We start from the raw sequence: 27,771 nt of genomic DNA on the forward strand, positions 1-27,771 counted from the left end.
TATGAATGTCTGTTTCCCTACAGCCTTACTAACAGAGTGTTTTCAAGCTTTTGAATTTTCGCCACTCTGATATGTGAGAAGTGGCATTTCAGTGTGGTTTTCATTTGCTTTTTTTTTTTTTTTTTTTTTGAGACTGAGTCTCACTTTGTCACCCAGGCAGGAGTGCAGTGGTGCGGTCTCAGGTCACTGCAACCTCCACCACCTGGGTTCAAGCAATTCTCCTGCCTCAGCCTCCGAAGTAGCGGTGACTACAGGTGTGTGCCACCATGCTTGGCTACTTTTTGTATTTTTAGTAGAGATAGGGTTTCACTATGTGTTGGCCAGGCTGGTCTTGAACTCCTGACCTCGTGATCCGCCCGCCTCGTGGCCTCCCAAAGTGTTGGGATTACAGGTGTGAGCCACCGTGCCCAGCCTCATCTGCATTTCTTTTACATATGAAATTGATCATCTTTTCATAAAACATAACTATTTATATGTTTGTGTTTACTGCCTGCTTTACTTTTGGGCTTTTTATCTTTTAATTTTTTAAAAGTTCTTTGTCAGGAAAATTGGTCCTTTATCTGTGATATATATTGCAAAAATTTTTATTCATTTTTGTTTAACTTGATTTTCTTTTTTCTTGGTTTTTCTTTTTACACCAATTCTGGTGTAATTGAATTTATCATTTTTTTTCTTGCAAGTGGATTCTGAGTCATAGAAAGAGTTTCACTGCACCCAGATTGCAAAGGAATTGCTTTTTAAAAGGTTTTTGTAAAGTTTCATTTTTAAAAATTTTGATTTGTGATCCATTTCGTATTTATACTGGTTTACTTCTTTACAAATGGCTAGCCAACACTACTTAATAAAGTCCATCTTTTCCTTAGTGATATGGGTTGCCACCTTCATTATATATTAAATTTCCATAAGTAATTGGGTCTTATTCTGGACTTTATGTTCTGTTTCATTTGGTCTATTTGTATGCCACTACCACATTCTTTTTTTTTATTTTTTATTTTTTATTTTGAGACGGAGTCTTGTTCTGTCACCCAGGCTGGAGCGCTGGAGTGCAATGGCGTGATCTTGGCCCACTGCAACCTCTGCCTCACAGGTTCAAGCGATTCTCCTGCCCCAGCCTTCTGAGTAGCTGAGATTACAGGCACACGCCACCATCCCTGGCTAATTTTTGTACTTTTAGTAGAGACAGGGTTTCAGCATGTTGGTCAGGCTGGTCTTGATCTCCTGACCTCGTGATCTGCCTGCCTCGGCCTCCCAAAGTGCTGGGATTACAGGTGTGAGCCACCATGCCTGGCCCACCACATTCTTTCAATTATTCATTGTCAGCTTGTTTTGAGATCAAGACTATTCTGGGATGAATCAGAAAGCGAGAGTAAAATTGACGGTATTAGAGAAGTTTGTAGGTGATTTACACATGGCATAAGAGAAAACATGGCAAAAGTTTTGTTTGTTTGTTTTTTTGAGACGGAGTCTTGCTCTGTTGCCAGGCTGGAGTGCAGTGGTGCGATTCTGGCTCACTGCAATCTCACCTCCTAGGTTCAAGTGATTTCCCTGCCTCAGCCTCTCGAGTAGCTGGGACTACAGGCATGCCGCACCACGCCTGGCTAATTTTTTGTATTTTAGTAGAGACGGGGTTTCACCATATTGACCAGGATGGTATGGATTTCCTGATCTGCCCGCCTTGGTCTTTTAAAGTGTTGGGATTACAGGCGTGAGCCACTGCACCCGGCCGGCAAAAATTCTTCTTTAATGAGCAGATAGATGTCTCTGTGCTGTTTAGTGTTGAGATGACATACTGTGTTTCTGGTTGCTGTTTCTCATAAAATAGAAATTAGGATGCCACCATGTCATAATTGGTAATCCCATTTCTTCATAGTTAAATTTTTTCCTATCAGATTCAGTATACCGCTAAAGAGATGATCTCATGAAGGCTACTAGGCTAATTTCTTGGTTCAAGATTAGCTTTATCTTTTTATTTCTGTGGGGAAAACAAAAAACCCCAAATTCTCACTTTTTTAAAAAGCTTTTTATTCATATTAACAATAGCAATTAAGCAGTCACACTTAAGTCGTGCTAATATTTAACTGGTATTTCATTAGTTTCTATAAAAACATTTAGCCCAAGTTTTCTTGAATTAAACTCATTTAAAATATTTTTTCCTACATATCTTGTATAAAATCTCATAGTTTTGTATTTTTTTTTTTAATTTTTTTTGAGACGGAGTCTCTCTGTGTCACCCAGGCTAGAGTGCAGTGGTGCGATCTCAGCTCACTGCAAGCTCCACCTTCCAGGTTCACGCCATTCTCCTGCCTCAGCCTCCTGAGTAGCTGGGACTACAGGTGCCTGCCACCATGCCCAGCTAATTTTTTTTTTGTTTTTTTTTTAGTAGAGATGGGGTTTCACCGTGTTAGGATGGTCTCGATCTCCTGATCTCGTGATCCGCCCGCCTCGGTGCCCCAAAGTGCTGGGATTACAGGCGTAATGTATTTTTAATTCTTAACATTTTTCTTCCTGATAGAGATCAAGTGACTAGGCTTTTAGTTTTCCATTTTGATTTTTGCTGATGCGTGTTTCTAAATAATTCATATTCCAATAGGAAAAGATGGTAAAGCACGCAACAAAGACAAGAGGAATGTAAAGAAGCCCGCAGTGACAAAACCGAACAATATTAAGTCAATGTTCATTGCTTGTGCTGGAAAGAAAACTGCAGATGTGAGTTTCATGGTTTCCTTATCTTTTGTATTTTCCTTTGTGAGGTGAATTTAATATTTGATTATACAGATAATAGGTGCTCTGTATATACTTGAGTAACATTTTTCCAATTTCACTCACTAAGTTGGATGTAGATTTCTAAGTGAATTAAGGTACCTCAGTGATTGGAACTTGGGAAACGGAAAAGAAAATTGAACAGAAAAGCTGAATTGAGAGTGTGTTTAATTTTAGTGAGTAGCAGGAAGATCATGGAATAAGGGTGAAAGTAGAGAACGGGAGCTATAGATGTAGGAATGATATATAGACAGGTGGTTGTTAAAATCTGTGAATGTAGATGAACACTCAGAGTGAGGAATGAAGAGGCAAGGACTAACTGGTTAGGTTCTTCCTTTCGTACACGTGTGTAGTTTTGGTGAGAAATTTAAGTGCAAGGCTTTCTCAAGTTACCTTTCTTTATCATTTCCAGAAAGCTGTAGACTTGTCCAAGGATGATCTGCTAGGTGACATTCTACAGGATCTTAACACTGAGGTAAATGAATCGCCAGGAGTTGTAAAATATGCAGGGGATATAGACTGAAGAAACACTCTAGTAATTATACAAAACAGACTATTGCCAGAATTTTTTTTTTTTTTTTTGTTTGAGATGGAGTCTCACACTGTCGCCCAGGCTGGTGTGCAGTGGTGTGATCTTGGCTTGTTGCAACCTCCGATTCCCGGGTTCTGCTTCCCTGATTCTCCTGCCTCAGCCTCCCCAGTAGCTAGGATTATAGGCACCTGCCACCATGCCCAGCTAATATTTTGTATTTTTAGTGGAGACTGGGTTTCACTATGTTGGCCAGGCTGGTCTCGAACTCCTTACTTCATGATCTGCCTGTCTTGGCCTCCCAAAGTGCTGGGATTACAGGCGTGAGCCACCGCACCGGCCTGTTGCCAGAATTTTTAAAAATGTAAGGACACCAACAAAAAACTCCCACCAAAATACAAAGAAACCCCCTTCAGGTTGGTTTTATCCCACCATTTTAGGTGAGTATTTCCAGGTGTTAGAGCTGTGTGATTATGTAGATAGGGATGTGTGGGTGTGTGTTTGAAGTAGTAGGAATATACCCAGGAGTCAGTTCTGTGAGTGCTCACTGCTGTGTTCAGTTGCTGTGGTGTATGTTCCCTAAATAGATTGAAGCCTGTCAATCTGCACAATCAGGTATAAGAGCCTTGTCTTGAATTCTGAGCGGGAATGAAGGAAGAGTGAGTGAACTATCCCTGATAGAACTCAAACAGGATTAGCTGCATCGTGAATTTGAAATTTGGCCATTTCCCATAAAGACTAAGCTCTCATTTAGAAGTGTACTTCTTTTGAAGTGACCATTAATTAAAATGACTTAACAACACCGCCATGTAGTTCTGTCTTGACAATTTTTAAATGTAATATTCTCAAAGGGTAAGTGAAAGTATGCTAAATTTTAAAAAGAAAAAATTGGGGAGGGGTAGATTTAATATCTATTTTAGTTTTCTTGTGATTTCTATAGTATCGTTGCTATAGTAACCACAGTACATGCACATAGATGGGAATGGGGAGGGGGGAAGGTAAAGAAAAGAAAGCTTTGCTTATTGGGCTTCAATGAGTGAAGAAGTATACTTTTTCTGTCTGTGGTAAACCAAGCATGGCAGTGAATATGTCTTACGTTTCCTTTTAGACACCTCAAATAACTCCACCACCTGTAACGATACTGAAGAAGAAAAGATCCATTGGAGCTTCACCGAATCCTTTTTCTGTGCACACCTCCACGGTAAAGTGTGTAGAGATACCTTCAATCTTGATTTATAGGATTGCTTTAAGCTTATTTTGTTGCTTTTCTATATGAGGGAAATACCTTTAAATTTGTTTTTGATTTTTGTTTTAAATTAGGACTCCCATTCAATTTATAGTTTCATGTATTTCAAAAATAGCATGTGCCTGCCTTTTTCATAGTAAATTTGCAGTAACTAGTGTGTGTTTATTATAGGTATTACAACTGTGGTAAATGCAATAATTTTCCTCCCAGAAGCAAGTATTTTTTTGTAAACCTAGGTAACAGTAAAATAATTGAAGCTGTTACATTAATAATACATAAAATCTTTTTATAAAAGGGAACTGTCATTATCTTTGGTCAGGGTAGGACAGTTGCATATTTTTAGTATGTAGGTCTAACTGACTAAATATTTAAAAACGTTTACAGGCAGTTCCTTCAGGAAAAATTGCTTCCCCTGTTTCCAGAAAGGAGCCTCCATTAACTCCTGTTCCTCTTAAACGTGCTGAATTTGCTGGTAAGTGTGATGTCAGGCAAGAATTGCAAGAGTGTTGAGTGGTTTCTGTCAAAGATGGAGGCCCCATGATGGAGGAGGTAGAAGAAATTTTGAAGGTATTGTGATGGCAAGTTTAAATGTGAAGATTTGAATTCATAAAAATTTCAGTAAAAGTTAAAAAACCCAATTTGGAGATTAAAGAGAAATGCCAACATAGTATAGAAAAGGGACAGGCTGCTATTTTAGTGTTGGATAAGCCTTTGTGCACCTTTGTGTGCCTTTGTGTCATGGCACTAGCACATGATAAGAATGTGTGATGATGCCTACAGGTGAGCCTATACAGGTGGAGAGTACAGAAGAAGAGCAGGAGTCAGGGGCAATGGAGTTTGAAGATGGTGACTTTGATGAGCCCATGGAAACTGAAGAGGTGCACCTGGAGCCTATGGCTGCCAAGGCTTGGGACCAAGAGAGTGAGCCAGCAGAGGAAGTGAAACAAGAGGCGGATTCTGGGAAAGGGACCATGTCTGACTTGTAAGAGCATTTTATGACTTTTCTGGCAAATAGGACTACAATTTTTCTGTTGGATTTTGAAAGGTTTTTGAAAATGTGATTTTTGCAGAGGAAGATTTCTCCCAGATGTCTCTTGTTGGGACATTGATCAAGAAGGTGATAGCAGTTTCTCAGTGCAAGAAGTTCAAGTGGATTCCAGTCAACTCCCATTGGTAAAAGGGGCAGATGAGGAACAAGTATTCCACTTTTATTGGTTGGATGCTTATGAAGATCAGTACAACCAACCAGGTAATCATACATAAGGTTAACTGTATGCCTTTAACTCAGAGTAGGACCTTTCCCTTAAATATTTTATTTTTTGTTTCTTTTTGTGTTGTCTTTTTATTTAATCAATTTATTTCTGTTTTTTTTTTTTTTCCTTCGTCCCTTAAATACTTGAGTGGTTGTAATTAGCTCAGGTCAGGCCCTGCCCTCACTTAACATGTATTGTAAGAGAGTGACATTCATTCATTGTAAAGTGAATGCGGCACCCTGATGGAGAGGAGCTATGGTGTGAATAATCCTTAAAGATGCTTATTCCAAACATCAGTTACATATGGTTTTGGAATGTGTGTTTGTAGTTCACTATTGATGTATCTGAAGTTACAGGAATGCACTTTAATTTAAAGGGAATCAGTCATTAATTTGTGTGTTTCTTCAGCAAATTTCAATGCCTATTGTGTGCTAGACACTGAGATGGGATGAATAAGCTGGACAAATTCCCTGCACTATAATGGAGCTTATGTTCTAGGAGGGTGGCAGTGGGTGGGGGCACATTAGCAGTAAATGAGATAAATTGATAAATGATGTAAAGAAAATTAGTTGGGCAATGGCCAGGGGAGGCTGTCTGAGGAAATGACCACTGGACTGAGATTTGAGGTATTTGCAGAGCTGATAAAAGGGCATTTCAGCTTAACGAGCCAGTACTAGCAAGGCCTAGAGGGAGGAAGGAAGAGGCCTGTGTGGTTGTAGCATAGTAATCAAGTGACAAGATTGGTATACAATGAAGCTGGAGATAAAGACAAAGGCCAGATAATATAGGACTCTGAAAACCTCTAAGGAGTTTGACTCTTCTAAGAGCAATGGGGAGGCATTGGAGGGTTTTAAGTACAGGGGGTGGTAGTCACATAATTGGGCTTACATTTTAACAGGAGCAGTGGTTTGTGTGTACGTGTGCACACACACGTGGAGGGATAGGCTGGTGTGGGGTAATGGGGAAGTGTGGAAGCCCTGGCGATCAGTCAATCCAGGGCAGGGCTGCTAGTTACTTGGACCCTGGTGGCTGGAGAGGAGAGAAGTAAAGGCATTTGACATGTCTTTTGACACAAACTTGTTAATGGATTGGATGGGGGAGGTGACAGAAAGGAGGAATCAAGGATGATTTTTAGGTCATCCTAATGAGCTAATACTGTGAATTCTTGACTCACAAAAAGCTCGGAGGCTGTTCATTGTGGCTCTTTGAGCCCATCTTCATTGTGGGACTGTGCATTGCAAGATCTGTCGGATTAATGTTAAATACAGTAGGCACTCTTAAACAGAGTTGTCTTTATATAGATCCTTTTTTGGATCTGTGGTACATGCAAATAGTGTATTTTTCAAAGCAGTTTCCTGGAGGCTGTATCTAGTGAAAAGAGAGGGAGTACCTAGATGTCAGCAAAGCAAGCGTATGAGTAAATTGAAGGCCACATTTACCTTAGAGATAATCAGGCATTGACTTTAACTGGAAAAATGTTAATGATCTCTGGCAGGGGTGGGGACAGTCAGAAACATTAATATGCTTCTGCTTATCAAATATATATAAACTCTTGAGCCACTTGAGTAGCACACTGCCATGTGTTAGTTTCTTAGGAAAAGATATAATCAATTTTAGAAATGATATTTTAACCTACTTTAGGACAAAATGATTTGATTAGATCCCCTCACCTCTTTGACTACTTTGTTACTCTGTTGGAAGGCTGGCAAGTGTGATTACATGAGACTGAGCAGATGATTTCCCATCCATTGCTGAAACCCAGGGCTGCCCCATTGTACAACCTCAGGGAATACCATTTTCACGTGACCTTCCTGGAGCACAGCAGTGTGACTGGTATTACCTGGAGCTGGGCAGCACAGTGGCCTGGCTATCCCAGTATTACTCCCTGTGTTTTGCTGCATCTGCTTAATGCTGTATTTCATTCCCTATCTTGGTTAATGGTCCCATCAAAACTAGAAACCTGGGAGCCATCCTTGATTCCCTGCTCTTCTTCATTTCCCTTTCCAAGTCTGGTTAGTTTTCTCTGCCGAAAATGGACAACTTACCTTCTCTTTCTCCTCATATCTGCTACCCCGATCGCTTCTTGCCCACTGAAACAATTGCACCAGCCTCCTAATTGATCTCCTAGCTATCGTCCTCCACATCATTGCTAGAGGGACTGATCAGAAGGGCAATTCTGACCATGTCATTTCCTCATTAAAAAAAATCCTCGGTGGCTACTGCGTACAACATAAAGTCCAAACTCCTTAGCAAGGCTTCTGATGCCTGCTGTCTATGAATTTTGTTCCCTAGAAATAGTTCTCTGTATATACTTTGCTACTCTTTATACCTGTGTTCCTTTACTCATTATTTTTTGTCTGATTGGAATGCCCTCATTTGACTGATTCTTTAAAATTCAGCCCAGATGTTATCTTCTGGGAGTTTACCTAAACTTCCAGACGGGTCTAGGAGCACTTTCTCCTTGTGACTACATCATAGCCTTTCCCACTGTAGCATTTGTCCTATTATTTTGAAATGATCTGAGTCTGTGTTTTTCTTTGCCACAAAGCCTGTAAGCTCCTGGAGGGCTGGGATCTTTTATTTCCAGCATCCAGCAACAATGCCTTGCACATAGTAGGTGTTTAATAAATAGTTGTTGAAATAAACTGCACAGTGACTGACAGTCCTGTAGATGCAGGTGAAAAATTTCAGACTAATGTTGTATTTGCTACTATTACTGAGTTTGCATCTTAAAGCTTTGTAGCTTTGTGGGGTATGAGAATGCATAACACAAAAGTGAATGGTTCCCCACTCCCCTACAACCCCATGAAGTAAATACACCCATAAAGCTTCATATTGCCAGCGTCAATTGCCACGGATTAGAACCTTAAGAAGCAACAACCTTCTTTCTTATGTGAAAATGAGTTGGTTATTTCTACATTTTGTTTACTAGTTGATACTCTTAGTAAACAGAGTATTGTTTTGCAGGGTAAGGATCTAGAGCTGCATTGTCCACTGTGGTAACCACCAACCACCTGTAGCTCTTTAAATTTAAATAAATTAAAATGCAATACAAATTAACATTTATTTTCTTGGTCACTAGCCACATTTCAGGTGCTCAATAGCAACTGTGGCTAATAGCTACCATATTGGATGGCTCAGAAACAACAATTCCATCATCACAGAAATTTATTTCAACTAGTGCTGGTCTGTAGTGACAAGTGTTAGAAGATTGAAGCATTGAAGCACAGCTATATTTGCAAAGCAACCAGTTTATGATATATGGTGGTGTTGAGTTCCTGGTACTGAACATAGTCATGGATGGGCTTTTTCAACCAATATTGGAAAATATTTTGCAATTGAAAGAGATACTAATTTGTTATTGATCTGTCATGCAAATGCTAAGGCAGAATGAAATTTCTGGTGCTGGAGAAGGCCTCAGAGATCAGCTAGTCTAGTTATGCACTTAAGAAACTGAGGCTCCAAAAAATATAATAGCTCTTTAGTGGTAGAAGCTTGGGCTTCTCACCCTCAGTCCACTCTGCTGTTCTGGTTCCCTGGTACTTCTCAAGTTGTGTTCTCTCCTATGGCACATCTTTCTCTGTTATTGATGCCAATGGGTTAAATTAGATAGCTTAAAAAAACTCCTTTAATCTTAGAGGGTTGAACACTTTCATTGTGATAGCAGGTAATGATCACTGAGCTTTGGTGAAATCAATGCTGCTAATAAAAATGAAGCACTCCAAAATACCCTGTTATTGTTTCTCACTTTCTAACAGATTCTAAGTCAGTCAGTTGTTGCTGAATGCTCCATAATTATGAAAAGAATCTTACTCTTTGCATATGGGAAGATATCCTGTCTTCATTATGACTTTTTCAAGGTTGAATAATCCTGACTGCACCTGGTTTCAGCTAGTAACTTTAGGGGGAATGTAATCTTTGTTTACCATGATCTTTTTTGTGGCAAATGAGGCATAAACAGTGTCAAATGTGTTGCATGAAGTGTGATATTAGTTTGACTGTAAAATGAGCTATTTGAATCTTTGAATCCAATATTAGGGTCTTTATTTTTCTTTGCATGGCATTTTGTTTTTCCATCTTTAACTGTTGTGAGGATGACTTTTAATTTTCTGAGTTACTGTGATATTTTTTCTTTTTTAATGTTCCCATAGTCCTTCCTTCCCTCTCCCTCCCCATCTACCCTCCCTGTTACCCCCCTAAGCTGAAAGTCTCAGAACTCTTGTAGGAATTTTAATCATCTATGGGTGCAGCACACCAACATGGCACATGTATACATATGTAACAAACCTGTGCGTTGTGCACATGTACCCTAGACCTTAAAGTATAATTTAAAAAAAGAATTTTAATCATCTACAGAAATGAAAATTCTTAGATCGTCTTATTTCTACCAGGATGTGTGACAAAAGGAGTCACTGATGAGTAGTCTTTGAAACTGGGGTAATTGGCCTTTGCATGTGCCAGAATTTTCTTAGTGTCTCAGATAAATGGCTGTGTTGAGTGGCTTTGTTGATTACTGCTGTCTAATTATTCAGGGAGCCCAGGATTTTGCACAGTGACCATCTCCTGGGTTGACTAACAAATGTTTGCAGTCTGTTCTTAGTGGCCAATTTTCATAAACAGTGATTTGATGTCTTAAAAGGCATGGTTTTACTTTATGGTATTCATTCCTTAGGGATCTCAAAAGGAGAGCATCTACTGATTTGGTTACTAAACCATTTGTTAAACTGAAATAGAATAGAAAGGAACATTCTAAACACTACCTAGTTAGACATCCTAAGTAGCTGTGAGGTAGAAAAGGTGAAATAGTAGTCCCTATTGTGAGATATTTATTATTATATGGAATAAGAAATATGAGATAAATTATGTTTTTCCTAAACACAGTTTTACATATAGAAAAACACTGATGCACTAGTTATCCTGATACATGAATATTGGTTTTCATAGGTAAATACAAGTGCTAAAACATTATAAATATATTCTCAGATCTGTAAGTTCTCACAAGAGGCTTAATTATGAGATTTGTTGAAAAATCCTTGTGTTTGTTTCTCTTTTTTTTTTTTTTTTTTTTTTTGAGACAGGGTTTTGCTGTGTTGACCAGGCTGGTCTCAAACTCCTGAGCTCAAGTGATCCGCCCACCTTGGCCTTCCAAAGTGCTGGGATTACAGGCATGAGCCACCATGCTCGGCCTGTTTTCTTTCTCTTAATCTGTATAATCCTGATTGTGGGGAAGGTGTTTATGCCAAGTTAGAGAATCATTCTGTCCCCTGTCCTCCCAGTGGTCATACATTGTACCATTGTGTTAGTGTAGTATGGCATCAGTACTGAGTAAAGAACTGGTCTTGGGGAGTGGGGAAATGGATATATTTGCTGTCAAAATGAGTTACCATGAAGGTATAAATGTGTGGACACATTCAGTGAGCCTCTATATTGCTCCTTTAATTAGGTGAAATTGAAATGTTTCTTTTCTCGTGATTTTCACTTATTTCAGGTGTGGTATTTCTGTTTGGCAAAGTTTGGATTGAATCAGCTGAGACCCATGTGAGTTGTTGTGTCATGGTGAAAAATATCGAGCGAACGCTTTACTTCCTTCCCCGTGAAATGGTAAACATTAGTGATTAGCTTTTAGTTCTCAATAGTTGAATCTGCCACATATTCTGTGTTTTGCAACCAGCTCTCTATCTTTCAATAGGGCTACAAATTCTCTACAATCCTGATGCTTCTTTCTTGCTGCTCGCCGAGTGACCACTGATGGTCAGCAATTCTATTAGAGGTTGGGAAAAGTAGAAAAATTAAAGTAGAACTCAGTTTTTCAACTTGTTAGAGTATAAAAGCTTCTGAGTTTTAGTATATAATGCTTTCTTTCCCTCACTCCTCATTTCCATGATAATCAGGGTTGGAACTATAAGGTTCTAAAATGTGACATGGCATTTGGCCCAGTTTTCATGGTTTTGCTGCATAGACAGCAGTGATATTCCCGCCATTGCCATTTATTAACAAGTTCAATTCTATTTGCTTCTCCTTTTTGTTTTGTTTTGTTTTTTTTTTTGTTTTTTTTGAGATGGAGCCTAGTCCTGTCGCCCAGGCTGGAGTGCAATGGCATAATCTCAGCTCACTGCAACCTCTGCCTTCTGGGTTCAAATAGTTTTTCTGCCTCAGCCTCCCGAGTAGCTGGGATTACAGGTGCCCGCCACCACGCTGAGCTAATTTTTGTATTTTTAGTAGAGACAGGGTTTCACCATGTTGGTCAGGCTGGTCTCAAACTCCTGACCTCAAGTGACCCAACTGCCTCAGCCTCCCAAAGTGCTGGGATTACAGACGTGAGCCACCATGCTCGGTCTGCTTCTCCTTTTTTATTGGGACTTAACATCCCCATTTCCCTCTCCGCCCCTCCCCATGTCAGTTGAACTGTGGAGTCTCTTGGTCAGGATTTACAATACTTATTCTTCCATTTTGTAGACTTGATCATCTTTATTGCTGATTTGTTTTTATTATCCCATTGGGAGGAATTGGGCATTTGGTTTAGTACATTTTTTGGGTCTGTTTGTATCTTTGAACTTATCTGTAAGACTGCTATTAAATGTTTAAGTGGGTGAGGATGAAAATTGATATAGACGTGGGTTTTTGGTGGTTGAGAAGATCATTTATGTATAGATGCTTTTTTCCCCTCTGTCCCCCTCTCTGGGATAACAGAAAATTGATCTAAATACGGGGAAAGAAACAGGAACTCCAGTTTCAATGAAGGATGTTTATGAGGAATTTGATGAGAAAATAGCAACAAAATATAAAATTATGAAGTTCAAGTCTAAGGTTTGTATTTGGGGATGTTTTTTTCCAACTCTGTTTGTTGTTTATTTTCTGATATAGCAAATAGTTATTGTATATTTTCTTTGTGTAAAATGCTTTCTGTGCGGCTATAATTTATTGAATGGAAATTTCATAGGTATGAATGTAAAAACAGTATATTAGATTTGCAAAAATATTTTTTCTTTCTCTTTAAACTGCTTATAAAATAATGTTTATTAGTTTGAATAGAAAGATAATCCATAGCAAATTAATTGCCTCTGGTGCTTGTAACATGTCTTGTGCTCTCATTCCCAAGTGGAGAAGAAACTGCTATGATCTCTCGTTTGTATTAGTTGTTGCCAAGATGTTTTGGTTAGAAAGTTAAGTAAGGTTTTATTTTTAAAAATCAGGGACTGTGATACAGTCTGATAGAATGAAAATCTCCGGTTCATTTGCTAGTTATGATAAATTGCCCTGATTGTAGTGAGATATTGATGCCTTTGGCCATAATTGTGGGGGCTATAGCCTGCTCAAAATACTGGCTATTAATAATGATCACAGGGAGGATTGAGTTACTGAAGATAAGGCTAACAGTATTAACTATTTGAGTTTTGAATTGTGGCTGATGGGTCAAGTCTTTACAATTCTAGAAGCAATTGTGATATACTGGTGAAGAGCATAGGTGCTGAGGCCAGACTGCTTGTGCTTTAAGTCCTAGCCCTACTGTTTAATAGCGTGTAACTTGGACAAGTGCCAAATGACTTTTTTTTTTTTTTGATGGAGTCTTGCTCTGTTGCCCAGGCTGGAGTGCAGTGGTGCGATCTTGGCTCACTGCAACCTCCACCTCCCTGGTTTAAGCAATAATCCTGCCTCAGCCTCCTGAGTAGCTGGGATTACAGGCACATGCCACAGTGCTTGGCTAATTTTTTTTGTATTTTTAGTAAAGATGGGGTTTCACCATGTTGGCCAGGCTGGTCTTGAATTCCTGACCTCAAGTGATCCGCCTGCCTCAGCCTCCCAAAGTGCTGGGATTACAGGCGTGAACCACCGCGCCCAGCTGAATGACTTCTTTGTGCCTGTTTCTTCATCTGAGAAATAGGGCCCTATTTCAACAGTTCCCGAAAGGGTTAAATTCATTAATTCATATTAGATGATTACAACAGTCCTTGCCAGATAGCCAACACTCAGTAAATATAAACTATAATTATAATGCTAATTATTATTCTATTAAGATGGAGTTGCTTAATATCAAATAGTAGCAAATCATTTAATGCATTAACATTGTAAAAAATTTTAATCTTTTATTGCCCCTCTTGAATGCAAATATTTCTGAGTTCTGTAGTGTCCAAGATGAGTCCTTTTAGCATTTTGACACTCGTCGTTTTAGTTCCACTTGAAAGAGGAAAGGGTACCTTTTTGGCTTTATTTACCTTTGTGTTCCATAAGAATTCTTGATGATTAAATACAAGAGCATGTATTGTATGTGTAATACTGGTTAGTTTGTGAAAAGTTTTTGTCTTAAGGATTTTTTAAAATATCTACTTACCCAGCCAGTGGAAAAGAACTATGCTTTTGAGATACCTGATGTTCCAGAAAAATCTGAGTACTTGGAAGTTAAATACTCGGTAAGTCAAACAAAGAAAATTACTGGGTTTTGCTTGAGAATGACATTTTTCTGTTTTTGAACTTTCAACTGACTTTAAATTACAAGTATTGGTAGGGCTTCTCAAGCTCACAGTTCATTGAGGTGGATTTATAGTAATGAATAATTGAAATGGATAAAATTAAGTATATAGACTACAGGTTACACTGCCTTTCTCTGCTTTCGAGTATGCATCTTTAAATAAATAAGTTGAAACAGCACGAGTGTTTTTCAAGTGGAAAGAATGCCACACGATGGAGTTGGACATCATTAGTCTGTTGAAGTGTCCCTTATGAGCAGTGGAAAGGTGAGAGAGGAGTGTCAGTAGCATTGCTATAGTGCTGCCCTTGGTCCTGTGACAGGCAAGGTCATTGCTATGGGATGTTAATTAACTGGACCTTAACCTCTTTTTTTTTTTTTTTTTTTTGAGACGGAGTCTCGCTCTGTCGCCCGGGCTGGAGTGCAGTGGCCGGATCTCAGCTCACTGCAAGCTCCGCCTCCCGGGTTCACGCCATTCTCCTGCCTCAGCCTCCCGAGTAGCTGGGACTACAGGCGCCCGCCACCTCACCCAGCTAGTTTTTTGTATTTTTTAGTAGGGACGGGGTTTCACCGTGTTAGCCAGGATAGTCTCAATCTCCTGACCTCGTGATCCGCCCGTCTCGGCCTCCCAAAGTGCTGGGATTACAGGCTTGAGCCGCCGCGCCTGGCCCCTAACCTCTTTTTACCTGTGTGCTAGTGTTTTGTTCCCACAACGTTGGAAAAGAAAAACTTTTTTTTTTTTTTTGAGACGGAATCTCACTCTGTCACCCAGGCTGGAGTGCAGTGGCACGATCTCGGCTCACTGCAAGCTCTGCCTCCCGGGTTCACACCATTCTCCCGTCTCAGCCTCCCGAGTAGTTGGGACTACAGGCACCTGCCACCACGCCCGGCCAATTTTTTGTATTTTTGGTAGAGACGGGGTTTCACTGTGTTAGCCAGGATGGTCTCGATCTCCTGACCTCGTGATCCGCCTACCTCTGCCTCCGAGAGAAGAAAAACTTAAGAACTATTTCTGACAGTGGTGATGAAAAGTATTTTCAATAAGTTCCACTCTATTGCTTTCATTCTTCTAATGGAGTGGTACTTACTTGGCTATTCTTTATCAGTAAGGCATGTACAGCTCTGGACAGAAATTCTCTTTTGAGGGAGCTTCTTGGCCTATTTTTCTTCTAATGGGTGTCATCAAGATGCATTATTTTGTCATTGTGAATTGGTTTTGTTTCCTACTGTGAATTGTTTTGGATTTCATTTGTGGCAAATTACGTTTCATATGTATCAAAGGGGTTTCTTCTGTGCTTCATAGAGAGGCTTTTGTTTATTTCAAATATAGACTTTGGAAAATGCAAAGTAATAGTTTTAAACAAAAAGATTTTTTTTTTTTTTTTGCCTTTTTCAGGCTGAAATACCACAGCTTCCTCAAGATTTGAAAGGAGAAACTTTTTCTCATGTATTTGGGACCAACACATCTAGCCTGGAACTATTCTTGATGAACAGAAAGATCAAAGGACCTTGTTGGCTTGAAGTAAAAAGTCCACGTAAGGAAAAAAATATGCTCAGGATGCTGAATAGATTGCTGATAGATGTGGTTTTTAAAAGGGAAGTTAGGAAATTGATCTATTTATTTTAATGTGTCTACTTCCTTTTCTGTTTGTTTCTTCAGTTTTCCTTGAGTGAGTATAGGGAGTACATTTGGAATCACCTTATCTCTGTAATGCCTGGCAGTTTAGTCTGAGGGAGGCCTTAGTTTGGGGTGCATCCCTCATTATGCTGTTATTCATATGTACTTCTGACCTGGCTGATGTGGCCCAGCTGTTCTGCATAGTGAACTGCTGACCTTTGAAGGAGGAGAATCGCTATTCAATATAGATAGTGCATGTTTGGCCTGTTACCTGATGTTTTTCAGTAATTGCTTCTATGATAGTCTGCTTTGTCTTAAAAATGTTTCATGATTCCTCCAAGGCAGTGTTTCAGTTGTTTTAAAACCTATTTTGAGTCCTGGATTCTTTGGAGAATCTTATGAAAGCTATAGACCTCTTTCCCAGGAAAATGAACATATGTACACACACGTGAGGATTTGCATACAACCCAGTAATGTGGCTTATTTTTAGTTAGATGTTATAATATGTCATTCTTATTAGAAGGCAGAGTTGAAGAATATGCCAGTTAATGACAGATGTCTTAATTATAGTAGTTTTTCTTTTTCAGTAAATAGCTATTGATCTGTTGTATCTATTCTTTTTCAGAGCTCTTGAATCAGCCAATCAGTTGGTGTAAAGTTGAGGCAATGGCTTTGAAACCAGACCTGGTGAATGTAATTAAGGATGTCAGTCCTCCACCGCTTGTCGTGATGGCTTTCAGCATGAAGACAATGCAGAATGCAAAGAACCATCAAAATGAGGTTTAAAAAATAGGACAGATTTTGTACCCATGCCTTAGATGCGATACTTGCCTGAACTTGCACAGCTTTGCTTTAAGAGAAAGTTGTTCTTTTTGGAGGGGAAAGAATACTAATTCACTACTAAACTCTTATTATAGAGAATGAATTGAATTTGTCTAGTGTTGGAGTTCTTTCTTAAAGACTTAGATTGCTGAACTTATTTTTGTCTATTAAATTTTTTACTTAGGAGAACTTCAAATGGACACAGACAGAATAATAAAATGAACTCCCCATAACAATCACTCATATTCAGCAATTAGCAAGATTTTGTCACACTTGGTTATTTCTCTCCTTTTTTTGTCTTCTTGAAGTATTTTAAAGCTAGTCTCAGACATTGTGTCATTTTCCCTGTGAACTTTGGTATGCTTCTCTCAAAATGTGGTATTTCTTATATAATACCCTTAGCACACCTAATAACATTAACAGTGACTCCTTGGTATAATCTAAAATACTCAGTCCATACTTAGATGACTCCGTCTCTCAAGATGCCTTTTAACACTCGGTTTGTTTGAATCAGGATTCACACAAGATTCACAGATGGTGTTTAATCTCTGTGCCTCTTGAATTTCTTTTAAATAGGAAGAACTCACTCCCACTCTCCAGTTTTTTTAATAACATTGAAAAATTAAAGAATCATTGTTGGTTGTCTCGTAGAATATCCCATTTTCTCTATTTATTTGCTTTGTTGTGGTGTCATTGGACTTTTCCTCTATACCAGGGGTTGGCAGGCAATGAGCTGTCTGTAAGCCAAATCCAGCCTGCTACCTATTTGTGTAAGTCAAGTTTCATTGGAAGACACCATGTCTACAGCTGCTTTTGCACTATGACAGCAGAGTTGAGTAGTAACACTGACCATATGGCCTGCAAAGCCTAAAATATTTACTGTCTGGCTCTTGAAAGAAAAAGTGTGCCGATCCAGCCATATCCTTCATATTTCCGCATACTATAAATGAGCTCTAAAGGATCAAATTAGATTCAGGTTCAACTTTTTTAGCCAAAATGCTTTATAGGTGATGCAGTGTACTTCATATTACATCATATCAGAAGACACAATGTCTGGTTAAGCTGCTATTAGTTGACAAAGGCTGGGATCAATGGAAAAAAATAACCTGCTATTAGCGAGTCTGTGTCTGATTAGCGGCTGAATGAATGAGAACTATTGTAGTTCTCCATCAGCTTTTCATCTAAGGTTTTTTAACCTTGACACTACATGTATTTTGGGCTGGATAATTCTTTTGTGGAGTACTGTGCTGGGTATTGTAGGATGTTTAACAGTGTCCCTGGTCTTTACCTTCTAGATGCCAGTAGCATCCCTCCCCTCTAGTTGTGACAACCAAAAAATGCCTACAAACACATCATCAGATGTCCCAACGCCAGGGGATGTGTATGTGTATATAAAATTACCCCCAGTTGAGAACCACTGAGCTAATGGCTTCATTTATTAGTCATTTTTGCTTGAATTAGTTATTTCATTAGGAGCTGTAAAATGGTGGTTTTTTATAATTCTGTCTATGGCTTTTAAGTTTTTCTATAAAATTAAATTTTTCTCTTTAGCCAGTATTATTTGGTTATGCCATAATGGTTTATTCAGGAAAGACAGGATAAATGCTTACTTCTTTCTCTTTTATTGCCAGTTGTCCTAGTAGGAGGTTGGGACCTACATTACATGCAGTCGTGACTGATGCTTTATTTATTTATTTATTTATTTTTGTTGTTATGTTTTAACTTCCTAAGCCCTTTTAACATTGATAGGGATCTTTTTTAACAGCATTTTGTCAGTATTTTCACTCTAATTTTTTTTTTTTAGTTTGTGATTTGATTTTTTTTTTTTTTTTTTTGAGACAGAGTCTCACTCTGTTGTCCAGGCTGGAGCGCAGTGATGTAGTCTCGGCTTACTGTGGCCTCTGCCTCCCAGGTTCAAGTGATTCTCCTGCCTCAGCCTCCCGAGTAGCTGGGATTACAGGTGTGGGCCACTATACCCGGTTAATTTTTAGTAGAGATGGAGTTTCACCTTGTTGCCTAGGCTGGTCTTGAACCCCTGACCTCACGTGATCTGCCCACCCCAGCCTCCCAAAGTGCTGGGATTACAGGTGTGAGCCACTGCACCTGACGTGATCTTTTAATAATAGTTAATACGTTAGGTGGCCATAGTTAAGTGTTTGGGAGAAGTTTAATTAGTAGTTAGTTAAAATTTTAAAAAAGTATCCACCTCTAGTGTCCAGATTGAGGTTTCCAGTTTCCATTTTCTTTTTTTTTTTTTTCTGAGACGGAGTCTTGCTGTCTTCCTAGGCTGGAGTGGAGTGCAGTGATGTGATCTCCACTCACTGCAACCTCTGTCTCCTGGGTTCAAGTGATTCTCCTGCCTCAGCCTCCCGAGTAGCTGGAATTATAGGCATACACCACCACCATGCCCAGCTAATTTTTGTATTTTTAGTAGAGACGGAGTTTCACCATGTTGGCCAGACTGGTCTCAAACACCTGACCTTAAGTGATCCACCCACCTTGGCCTCCCAAAGTGCTGGGATTACAGGCGTGAGCCACTGTGCCCGGCCCCATTTTCTAATAAAAGGAAATTGGGTTCTCTGGAGTAGTGGCTGATTCAGGGAAGGAAATGTCCAGGATGTCTGTAACATCTTATACCAGAAAGCAAGGACAGTATTAAAATCTACTGAAGATATGTCAAAAGGACTCAGGAATCAACTTGAAGAGTCTTCTACTGAACAAAGATGGGACAATGTGAGGGTAAGAATAAGTTTAACAGATTGCAACACATCAGATCCATGAGTTCATAATGATATTGTCTGCAATGACACCACATTGATCACTTCTGAAGGAAGCTAGGGAACCAACTCATTTTGAAAACTGATAAAGGGATTGAATGAATAAGTTTTTTGACTTTTCTGAACGCATACTATACCTCAGCAACCAAATAATTGATGAGGGGAAGTTTCTCTTCATAGAAGGTTTCAGCTAATAAATGAAAGATAAATGGAATAGTACCACTTTGTAATTGCCGGTGAAATAATGGATCTAGGAAGTGATCACCAGTGGGTGCTTATATCTCTAAGGTAGAGATGAGCAGACATTATGTGCCTGTGCCTTTTGATAGAAGTAATCAGCACCTCTAAAGTATTCTTGCTCCAAAATTGAACCTGATTTTGATCAAGCTTTTAGACCTAACTATGAATTTATAGGCAGTGTGGAGACAGAAAAACAAGTTAAATGATGCTGTTGGGACACAAGCAGTGGAATCCATTCTATGGGGCACTCTCTAGGACAAACAGCCTGGTGTCTTTAACAAATAAATTGCAGGGGAATGACAGATGGGATAGGGTTGTATCTGTAGTTTTACATATCAACCATAACTAAGTATGGTCCTTATGTGGTGAATAAAATTGAGATAATTGGAAAATATGAAAATTTAAATTCTGCCTGGATAATTGATGATTTTAAGAAATTACTATTCTTATAATTGTATTAGGTGAAATAATTGTGATTATATTTTTCAAACTTCTTATCTTTCAGAGTGGTGGTGGTTGTCAACTGGGTGAGATTTTGCCTCTAAGGGGACATTTGACAATGTCTGGAGACATTTTTGGTTATCACAATTCAGGGCATCTGGGGATGGTAATACTGGCAACTAGTAGGGAGATGCTGGGGATGCTGCTGACATCATACAGTGTACAGGACAGCCCCCACAACAAAGAATTATTTGGCCCAAGGTGTCAATAGCTCCACGATTGAGAAACCAGTTTTAGAGATTGATGCTGAAATCTTCCCAGATAAAATGATGGGTTTGGGTTTTGCTTCAAAATAATCTAGAGAAAGGAAGGAAGTGGGTAGGGTTATAGATGAGTTGATAATTGAAACTGGATGATGGCTATATAGGAGTTATTTTATTATTTTGTCTTTTTTAATGTGTTTACATATTTTCTTTTTTTTTTTTTTTTTTTTTTTGAGACGGAGTCTCGCTCTGTCGCCCAGGCTGGAGTGCAGTGGCCAGATCTCAGCTCACTGCAAGCTCCGCCTCCCAGGTTTACGCCATTCTCCTGCCTCAGCCTCCCGAGTAGCTGGGACTACAGGCGCCCGCCACCTCGCCAGGCTAGTTTTTTGTATTTTTTAGTAGAGACGGGGTTTCACCGTGTTAGCCAGGATGGTCTCGATCTCCTGACCTTGTGATCCGCCCGTCTCGGCCTCCCAAAGTGCTGGGATTACAGGCTTGAGCCACCGCGCCCGGCCTTACATATTTTCATAATAAAAAGTTTAAAGTATTTATTATCTTTTGAGACAGAGTCTCACTCTGTCACCCAGGCTGGAGTGCAGTGGCACGATCTCAGTTCACTGCAACCTCTGCCTCTTGGGTTCAAGTGATTCTCCTGCCTCAGTTTCCTGAGTAGCTGGGATTACAGGTGCACGCCACCATGCCCAGCTAAGTTTTGTATTTTTAGTAGAGACCGAGTTTTACCATGTTGGCCAGGCTGGTCTCGAACTCCTGACCTCAAGTGGTCCACCTGCATTAGCCTCTCAGAGTGCTGGAATTATGGGGATGAGCCACCACGCCTGGCCAAAGTTTTCGTATGTATTTAAATGTGTATCTTTAAATATTCTTGGTGATTTTGGTGAGAATGCAGAATATATAGTAGCAGTCTGGTAAGTGGGTTTTTTCCTCCTTTCTTTGCAGATTATTGCTGTGGCAGCTTTGGTCCATCACAGTTTTGCATTGGATAAAGCAGCCCCAAAGCCTCCCTTTCAGTCACACTTCTGTGGTATGTATTTTTTTTAAGCTGGTTTACTAACAGCTTGATTTGAATTTCCTTATTTTTTTTTTCCAGCGATTGCATCAGTAACTTGTTTTTCAAAAATTGTTTTCAAGAATAGTGCATATTGTTAAAGAGCATTTTGTTTTGTTTTTTGTTTTTGCCGTGGAAACTAAGTTTTATTGGGTTGGTTGCCTCCTATTCAGCTGGTTCATTTTTTTTTTCTAGGAGCAGAAGTCTGGAGTCTATTTGATATCTTTTTTTTTTTGTTTCAATGGTTGCTCTACTGAGGTTGAGTAGTTTTTTCCTGGGTCAAAATTAGGCTTTAACTATTTTCTGATGTCATTCTAATAACCTATCATAGAAACTTGATCAAAGTTTTCTGTGTGATGAGGCAAGATGCCAAGGAACAAATATTTACCTATATGGGAGGAGTTATAGTAATATCAATTGGAGTTGAGTTGTGCCATGCATAAAATTCAGTGGATGAAACAATTCCATGAAGGTCTGCATGTGTGTTTTATGAGTCAGTCCTCAAGGAGGAGACTATATTCCATGATATATTCCATGTTGAGAGCTTGGCCAGTTACCTAAGCATTTTGCTGTTTTTTTAGAAAAGGGATCAATACCATTGACCTATTTTATTTCCTGGGATCTTTTTCAGCCCAGAAGCAGAGATTAACTTGGCTAGCCTCTTGTCTGGTTTTCTTGGGTATTAGGAAAGTAGGACTAAAACATGCAGAGAAGGGAGTGTGAGGTATGATTGTTGTGAAATTTTACCCCTTAAGTGGGTGGAACACATGGAACAAAATCATGAGAATAGCCTGGAAAATATGTAGAAGAGAGCAATCATGAGCTTATTTCTTTTTTTTTTCATGAGCTCATTTCAACATGCATTTTTTCACTTCCTCTATGTACGTCACTATGTGAACAGCTGTTGTGTATGGTAAGGAACTTATAGTGTGTAATGGGGGAAGCTTTGGTCAGTTTTACCTTTTGAGAAGGTTGAACTGAGTTTCTCCACTGTATGCTGCTTGGGGCATTGGTGGTGGTGCGATTTCCTTTGAGGAAGACTGCTAAAATCTTCCATTCTGACTTCAATGGATAGGTAGCAAATGTTTCATCAAAGCAGTTTTAACAACTGCAGGGACTTGGGGTTCTGTGCTTGACTATTCTTTTGAGGTCATCAGCATGACCAGTCGAAGTATTTGATGATCCTCCTAATTCTTTAGGGATGGGGGGAATATATTTAAGACAGTTTCGTTTGGAAACATGTACTGTATGATTACCTGAAATTAGACTAAGATGGGTGTTGGAATCTTTTTTTTTTTTTCCTTTTTACAGTTGTGTCTAAACCAAAGGACTGTATTTTTCCATATGCTTTCAAAGAAGTCATTGAGAAGAAGGTAAAATGTTCATTATATGAAGCACCTATTTGTTTGGAGAGAGAAAGAAAAGGGGGATGGTATGGACTAGTAGAAAGAAGCTGTTTTACATTTTGTTAGATTCATTCCTGCCAGATTGGACTATGACATCGACCCATTAAAATGTGTTAGACATATACATCTAGAAGCATTATTTAACAATGTTTAAATGTTTTACTACCTAAAAATAATGGGATTCTGTACTGTATTGGTGGTTGGATAGGCTCAAACCCCCCTCCAATAGCTTAATTAGACTCTTCTCTAAAATGCATGATCATATGATTACTGTTTTGGGAAGGTGTTGGGTAGAGTCCCTCCCCAGCTTGAGGGAAGCCAAATGAAGTTGGAAATACTGTGGATGTTAAGCCATGTATTGACAAAGTTGACATAGGGCTGGCCAAAATGGATCACTGATCTCTAAATTCCAGCGTGCTCCATGAAGAAGTTTTCATGGGTTCTTAATAAAATGGGGAGGAGTGGGAAGCAGTATAATGTAGTGAATTTTTCACAAAGGTAAATGTATTCAATCAAAATAATTTTCTTTTATGGATTGTATGTTGTTTCTTTTACGAAGTAATGATACTGATACATTTTTAAGTTTTTTTTTTTTTTTTAATGTCTTCACTTTGCAAAAGTAAGCAACTTCGTCGGGTTCTACTTATTTTATTTAATTGGCTTCAGAAGTCCAGTAGTTGGGAGGTACTGTTAGATTAGGCTATTACTTGTGAAGTGCCGTGAATTACACAACCAAGTAAAATGACCTAGGAAAATTCCATTACAGTCAAACCGACTTTTTTTTTTTTGAGACAGAGTCCCACTTTGTCGCCCAGGCTGGAGTGCAGTGGCGTGATATTGGCTCACTGCAGCCTCCACTCCCTAGTTCAAGGGATTCTCATGCCTCAGCCTCCTAAGTAGCTGGGATTACAGGCTCATGCCACCATGCCTGGCTAATTTTTATATTTTTAGTAGACACAGGGTTTCACCATATTGACCAGGATGGTCTCAAGCTCCTGACCTCAAGTGATTCACCCGCCTCAGCCTCCCAAAATGCTGGAATTACAGGTGTGAGCCACCGTGCCCAGCCAAACTGACATTTTTAAACTGACCTAGTTGTAGAAAACAAATAACCATCAACTTCCATTTTTAGAGATTTTTAATGAGTGGATCTTTTGAATACCTGATTTATAATCACTAATCCAAATAGAAGCCTTTTGTGTGAAGATAGGTTTTGTTTATGCTTAAAACACTTATAATTCTTTTTATTTTTATTTTTTGAGACGGAGTTTTGCTCTTGTTGCCCAGGCTGGAGTGCAATGACACAATCTCCGCTCACTGCAACCTCCACCTCCCAGTTTCAAGCAAGTCTCTTGCCTCAGCCTCCCAAGTAGCTGGGATTACAGGCACGTGCCATCACGCCCGGCTAATTTTGTATTTTTAGTAGAGACAGGGTTTCACCATGTTGGTCAGGCTGGTCTCGAACTCCTGACCTCAGGTGATCCACCCGTCTCGGTCTCCCAAAGTGCTGGGATTACAGGTGTGAGCCACTGCGCCCAGTCACTTATAATTCTTAAATATGTTTGTTTTTAGTCTAGTTTCTTATTTATCAGTTCTTATCTTACCATTTGGAATTATTTTATACAATCCTTGGAATTTCTTTGCCCAGTAAATACATAAACAGTGAAGTCTACCAGGGATTATGTAGGAAAGTATGTTTTTGATAGGTACTCCGATTCATATGCTCTGAATGTGTACAGATGCACAAGCATGTCCCTGTGGAGGGACATTTCTGTATTTTATGTTGCTCAATGCTTAATCTTTTGCTTTATTCACATGCTTATTACTAGAATGAGCTCCTCAGAGACTTTGCAATTATTACTATGAAACCTAGAATCAGGAATTTCATTGCTACGTTTAATTTTGAAATGAATGGTGTCTTTTAACCCTAAGAAATCTTACCATAGTTGAACAAGAAGCCAAGGTACAGTACTTGTTGACAGTAAAGAGTTGTCAGTGACTGGTGTGTTTTTATCTAACAGAATGTGAAGGTTGAGGTTGCTGCAACAGAAAGAACACTGCTAGGTTTTTTCCTTGCAAAAGTTCACAAAATTGATCCTGATATCATTGTGGTGAGTAGATGTTTGATCATGTTGTGGGGAAGCTCTTCATTTCTTAGTTCTTTTCAGTATGACTTTATTGGTGCTTTCGAGCAGCAAACAATCTTTTCAGAGTGAAATGATTCTGTGGACTGGTGGGAATTGCTGCTAATAGGAGAAAAAAATAACAAGCCCACTGCAAGATAGTTTTTTTTTTCTCTAATATAAAAGCAACCCATGACTTAGTGTTGAAGTTAAGGATTGTCTGGCTATTTATGCTTAGAGACCAGCACATAAGTAAGTAAATCTGTACAAACGGAGTTATCGCCAAAATCTTGACTTAGTAGTTATATAGTGGTCACAGGAGTTTATTAATTCCCTTGGTTTGGTGCAAGTCATAAAACTAAGTATTTTAATTTTATGAGTTCAGTGGATCTCTATGACATATTCCTTTGAAAACTCAGGGCTCGGAATTAATTTTTCTCTTGACGATCCAGTATGTCCCCACTAGACAGCTTGAGCTAATAATTCATTGAGCTATTTTTTGCCCCAATACCTGAGAGTCGTAAAGCAACATTTTGCTTTATATATCCTCTGGCCTTTCTAGTTTATAGAATATGGAATTCCTTCATTTGTCTTTTTTCTAGGTTAATGGATCAATCATTATTTTTGTTTTTTTTCAGAATGTAGGCTATAAATGCCTATATTTTGGATGTGATATGGGTAATTTGGGTACATTGAAGTCTTACAAAAGTGTTTGCCGTATTCTTCCCTACATTCATTTTTACTCTTGGATACCCTTATTTGGCTACTGTATGGCTAGCATCCTGAGTTCCTGTGGATTGGAAGCGATATCTCTGCACCCACTTCCCTTATGATATTTCAAGACCTATCTTTAAAGTTCCAACAAGATTCTGTCCACAGTGTTGTACTGTGACATTCTGTCTCAGCACCAGGCCCTCAGTCAGCCTCCAATAACAACAGCGTCTTGGACCCCAAGGAGATGCCATGAAGCCTGGGAAACCTGGTCTGGCTTCCAGTGTTAGAGCCAAGTCTATGCATGAGAAATCTAGATGTAAGATGGAATTCTGACATGAATTTTGGGTCCCTGATTCTAGGTATTATAATTTGTAAGTGAGACCTCCTCCAGGCCTTTGGGTCTTCTAATTTAATAAGCAAAACTGCTGTAAATATCTAGTGGTAAAATACACATAACATAAAATTAACTATGTTGACCATTTTATAGTATACAGTTCAATGGTATTAACTACACTCATAATGTTATGCAACCATCACCACCATCCACCTCTGTAACTCTTTTCATCTTGTAAAACTGAAACACTGTACTCATTAACTTCCCATTCCCTCAGCCCCTGACAACCACCATTCTACTTTTTGTTTCTGTGATTTTGACTACTCTAAGTAGTGGTATATAGTTTTAATTAAGTTTAATAACAAGCATATTTATTGATGTGAATTATTTTAAATTTGATCTAAGTTTTGGTAAACATAGGCAAGTGAATCATGTTCACATGTTGGAAATTATGGAAATGAAATCTAGTTGCATTTTTGAGATAGTTTCTACTCTATATAGTTTCTTCATTTTTAACAAGTTTCTTATTTGAACTATTTAGTGGTATTATATATTTATCTTGTTGTATATCACTTATGAGTCTAAATCAGTAGTGTTTGAACTTAATTTTTAAAAAAGAAGCTAAATGCAGTTCCTGAGCTTTTGAAGAAGTCTTGCATAAACTGTCATACAACACAGGCAGGTTCTTTGTTTTTAAGGAAGCAAAGTGGAATTATTTGAATTTAGCTTTTACCGATCACATGAAAAGTATGGGACATTAAATTTGCATTTGCCTCCGAGACTGTGAGGCATGAGTTGCAAATTAAAATACATCATATGAGCCTTGCATCAATTAGGATGAAATAAAGTTTATTCCAGCAATCTGCTTAGCAGCCTTGTTAATGTCAAGGCTAATGAATGCTGCTGATGAATAAATTCCTGAAGAAGAAAGGACCCCCAATCGGAGGTAAGTGCATGATGTTTTCAATTAGAGACTAGAAAAAGAAAGGGCAAAGAAATTCTGTGCGTATGAAGATAAATCCTCTAATTTGCATTTGTTATAACATTATCAGCTGCCTTCTTTTTCTGACTAGGGTCATAATATTTATGGGTTTGAACTGGAAGTTCTACTGCAGAGAATTAATGTGTGCAAAGCTCCTCACTGGTCCAAGATAGGTCGACTGAAGCGATCCAACATGCCAAAGCTTGGGGTAATAATAATTTTCAAAATCTTATTTATTTATTTATTTTAATGTGGGGTAGCTACCAGGGAACACCCTATACTTTTTAAAATAGGAATTGGTTATCTTGTTATAGTAACTTCAGTACATTTTAACTTTGGCACTAAACATCTTTTCCTTTGAATTCAGCATATTATTCGTAAAAGCCTCTGGTAGTTTTTAAAATCATCAGCTAGAATCTAGGAATAGTGAACAAAGACAGCACATACATGTTACCTTCACTTTGTCATTCCTGAAGTGACAGCCCTTAGGGCAAGGTTGCAGGGTCGTTGAGTGTTATCATTTAGGAAGAAGATGGGAAGAATGAATGGAGGAGAATTGATGTTGGTTGTATAAGAATGCAATATTGCTTGATGATATCTTGTAATTTAAAAAAAGGAAAAAAGAAGGCAAAGAACTAGTGCTTTCTGTGTTAGTTACCTCTCATGACAACTCCAGTTTTATTTTATAGACAGTCTCATAGGGGTAACATAACTTGTTCTGGATCATGTAACT

The 27,771-nt window shown here is 38.8% G+C and overlaps 1 protein-coding gene across 2 annotated transcripts in view; it reads left to right on the forward strand.

Moving 5' to 3' along the window:
• Window positions 1–27,771, forward strand: part of POLA1 (DNA polymerase alpha 1, catalytic subunit) — a 308,750-nt gene that overhangs the window by 16,277 nt on the left and 264,702 nt on the right. For both annotated transcript variants that reach the window (XM_025373524.1, XM_025373525.1), the window contains exons 5-19: window positions 2,591–2,706; window positions 3,173–3,235; window positions 4,398–4,490; window positions 4,920–5,007; window positions 5,316–5,517; window positions 5,606–5,784; window positions 11,277–11,389; window positions 12,479–12,595; window positions 14,122–14,196; window positions 15,649–15,787; window positions 16,496–16,650; window positions 21,371–21,455; window positions 22,791–22,852; window positions 24,907–24,996; window positions 27,130–27,246. In XM_025373524.1, coding sequence (XP_025229309.1) covers window positions 2,591–2,706; window positions 3,173–3,235; window positions 4,398–4,490; window positions 4,920–5,007; window positions 5,316–5,517; window positions 5,606–5,784; window positions 11,277–11,389; window positions 12,479–12,595; window positions 14,122–14,196; window positions 15,649–15,787; window positions 16,496–16,650; window positions 21,371–21,455; window positions 22,791–22,852; window positions 24,907–24,996; window positions 27,130–27,246 — 1,694 coding nt within the window. The remainder of the gene's footprint in view (window positions 1–2,590; window positions 2,707–3,172; window positions 3,236–4,397; window positions 4,491–4,919; window positions 5,008–5,315; window positions 5,518–5,605; window positions 5,785–11,276; window positions 11,390–12,478; window positions 12,596–14,121; window positions 14,197–15,648; window positions 15,788–16,495; window positions 16,651–21,370; window positions 21,456–22,790; window positions 22,853–24,906; window positions 24,997–27,129; window positions 27,247–27,771) is intronic.

Source organism: Theropithecus gelada, chromosome X (genome assembly GCF_003255815.1).
Source record: "Theropithecus gelada isolate Dixy chromosome X, Tgel_1.0, whole genome shotgun sequence".
NCBI lineage: Eukaryota > Metazoa > Chordata > Mammalia > Primates > Cercopithecidae > Theropithecus > Theropithecus gelada.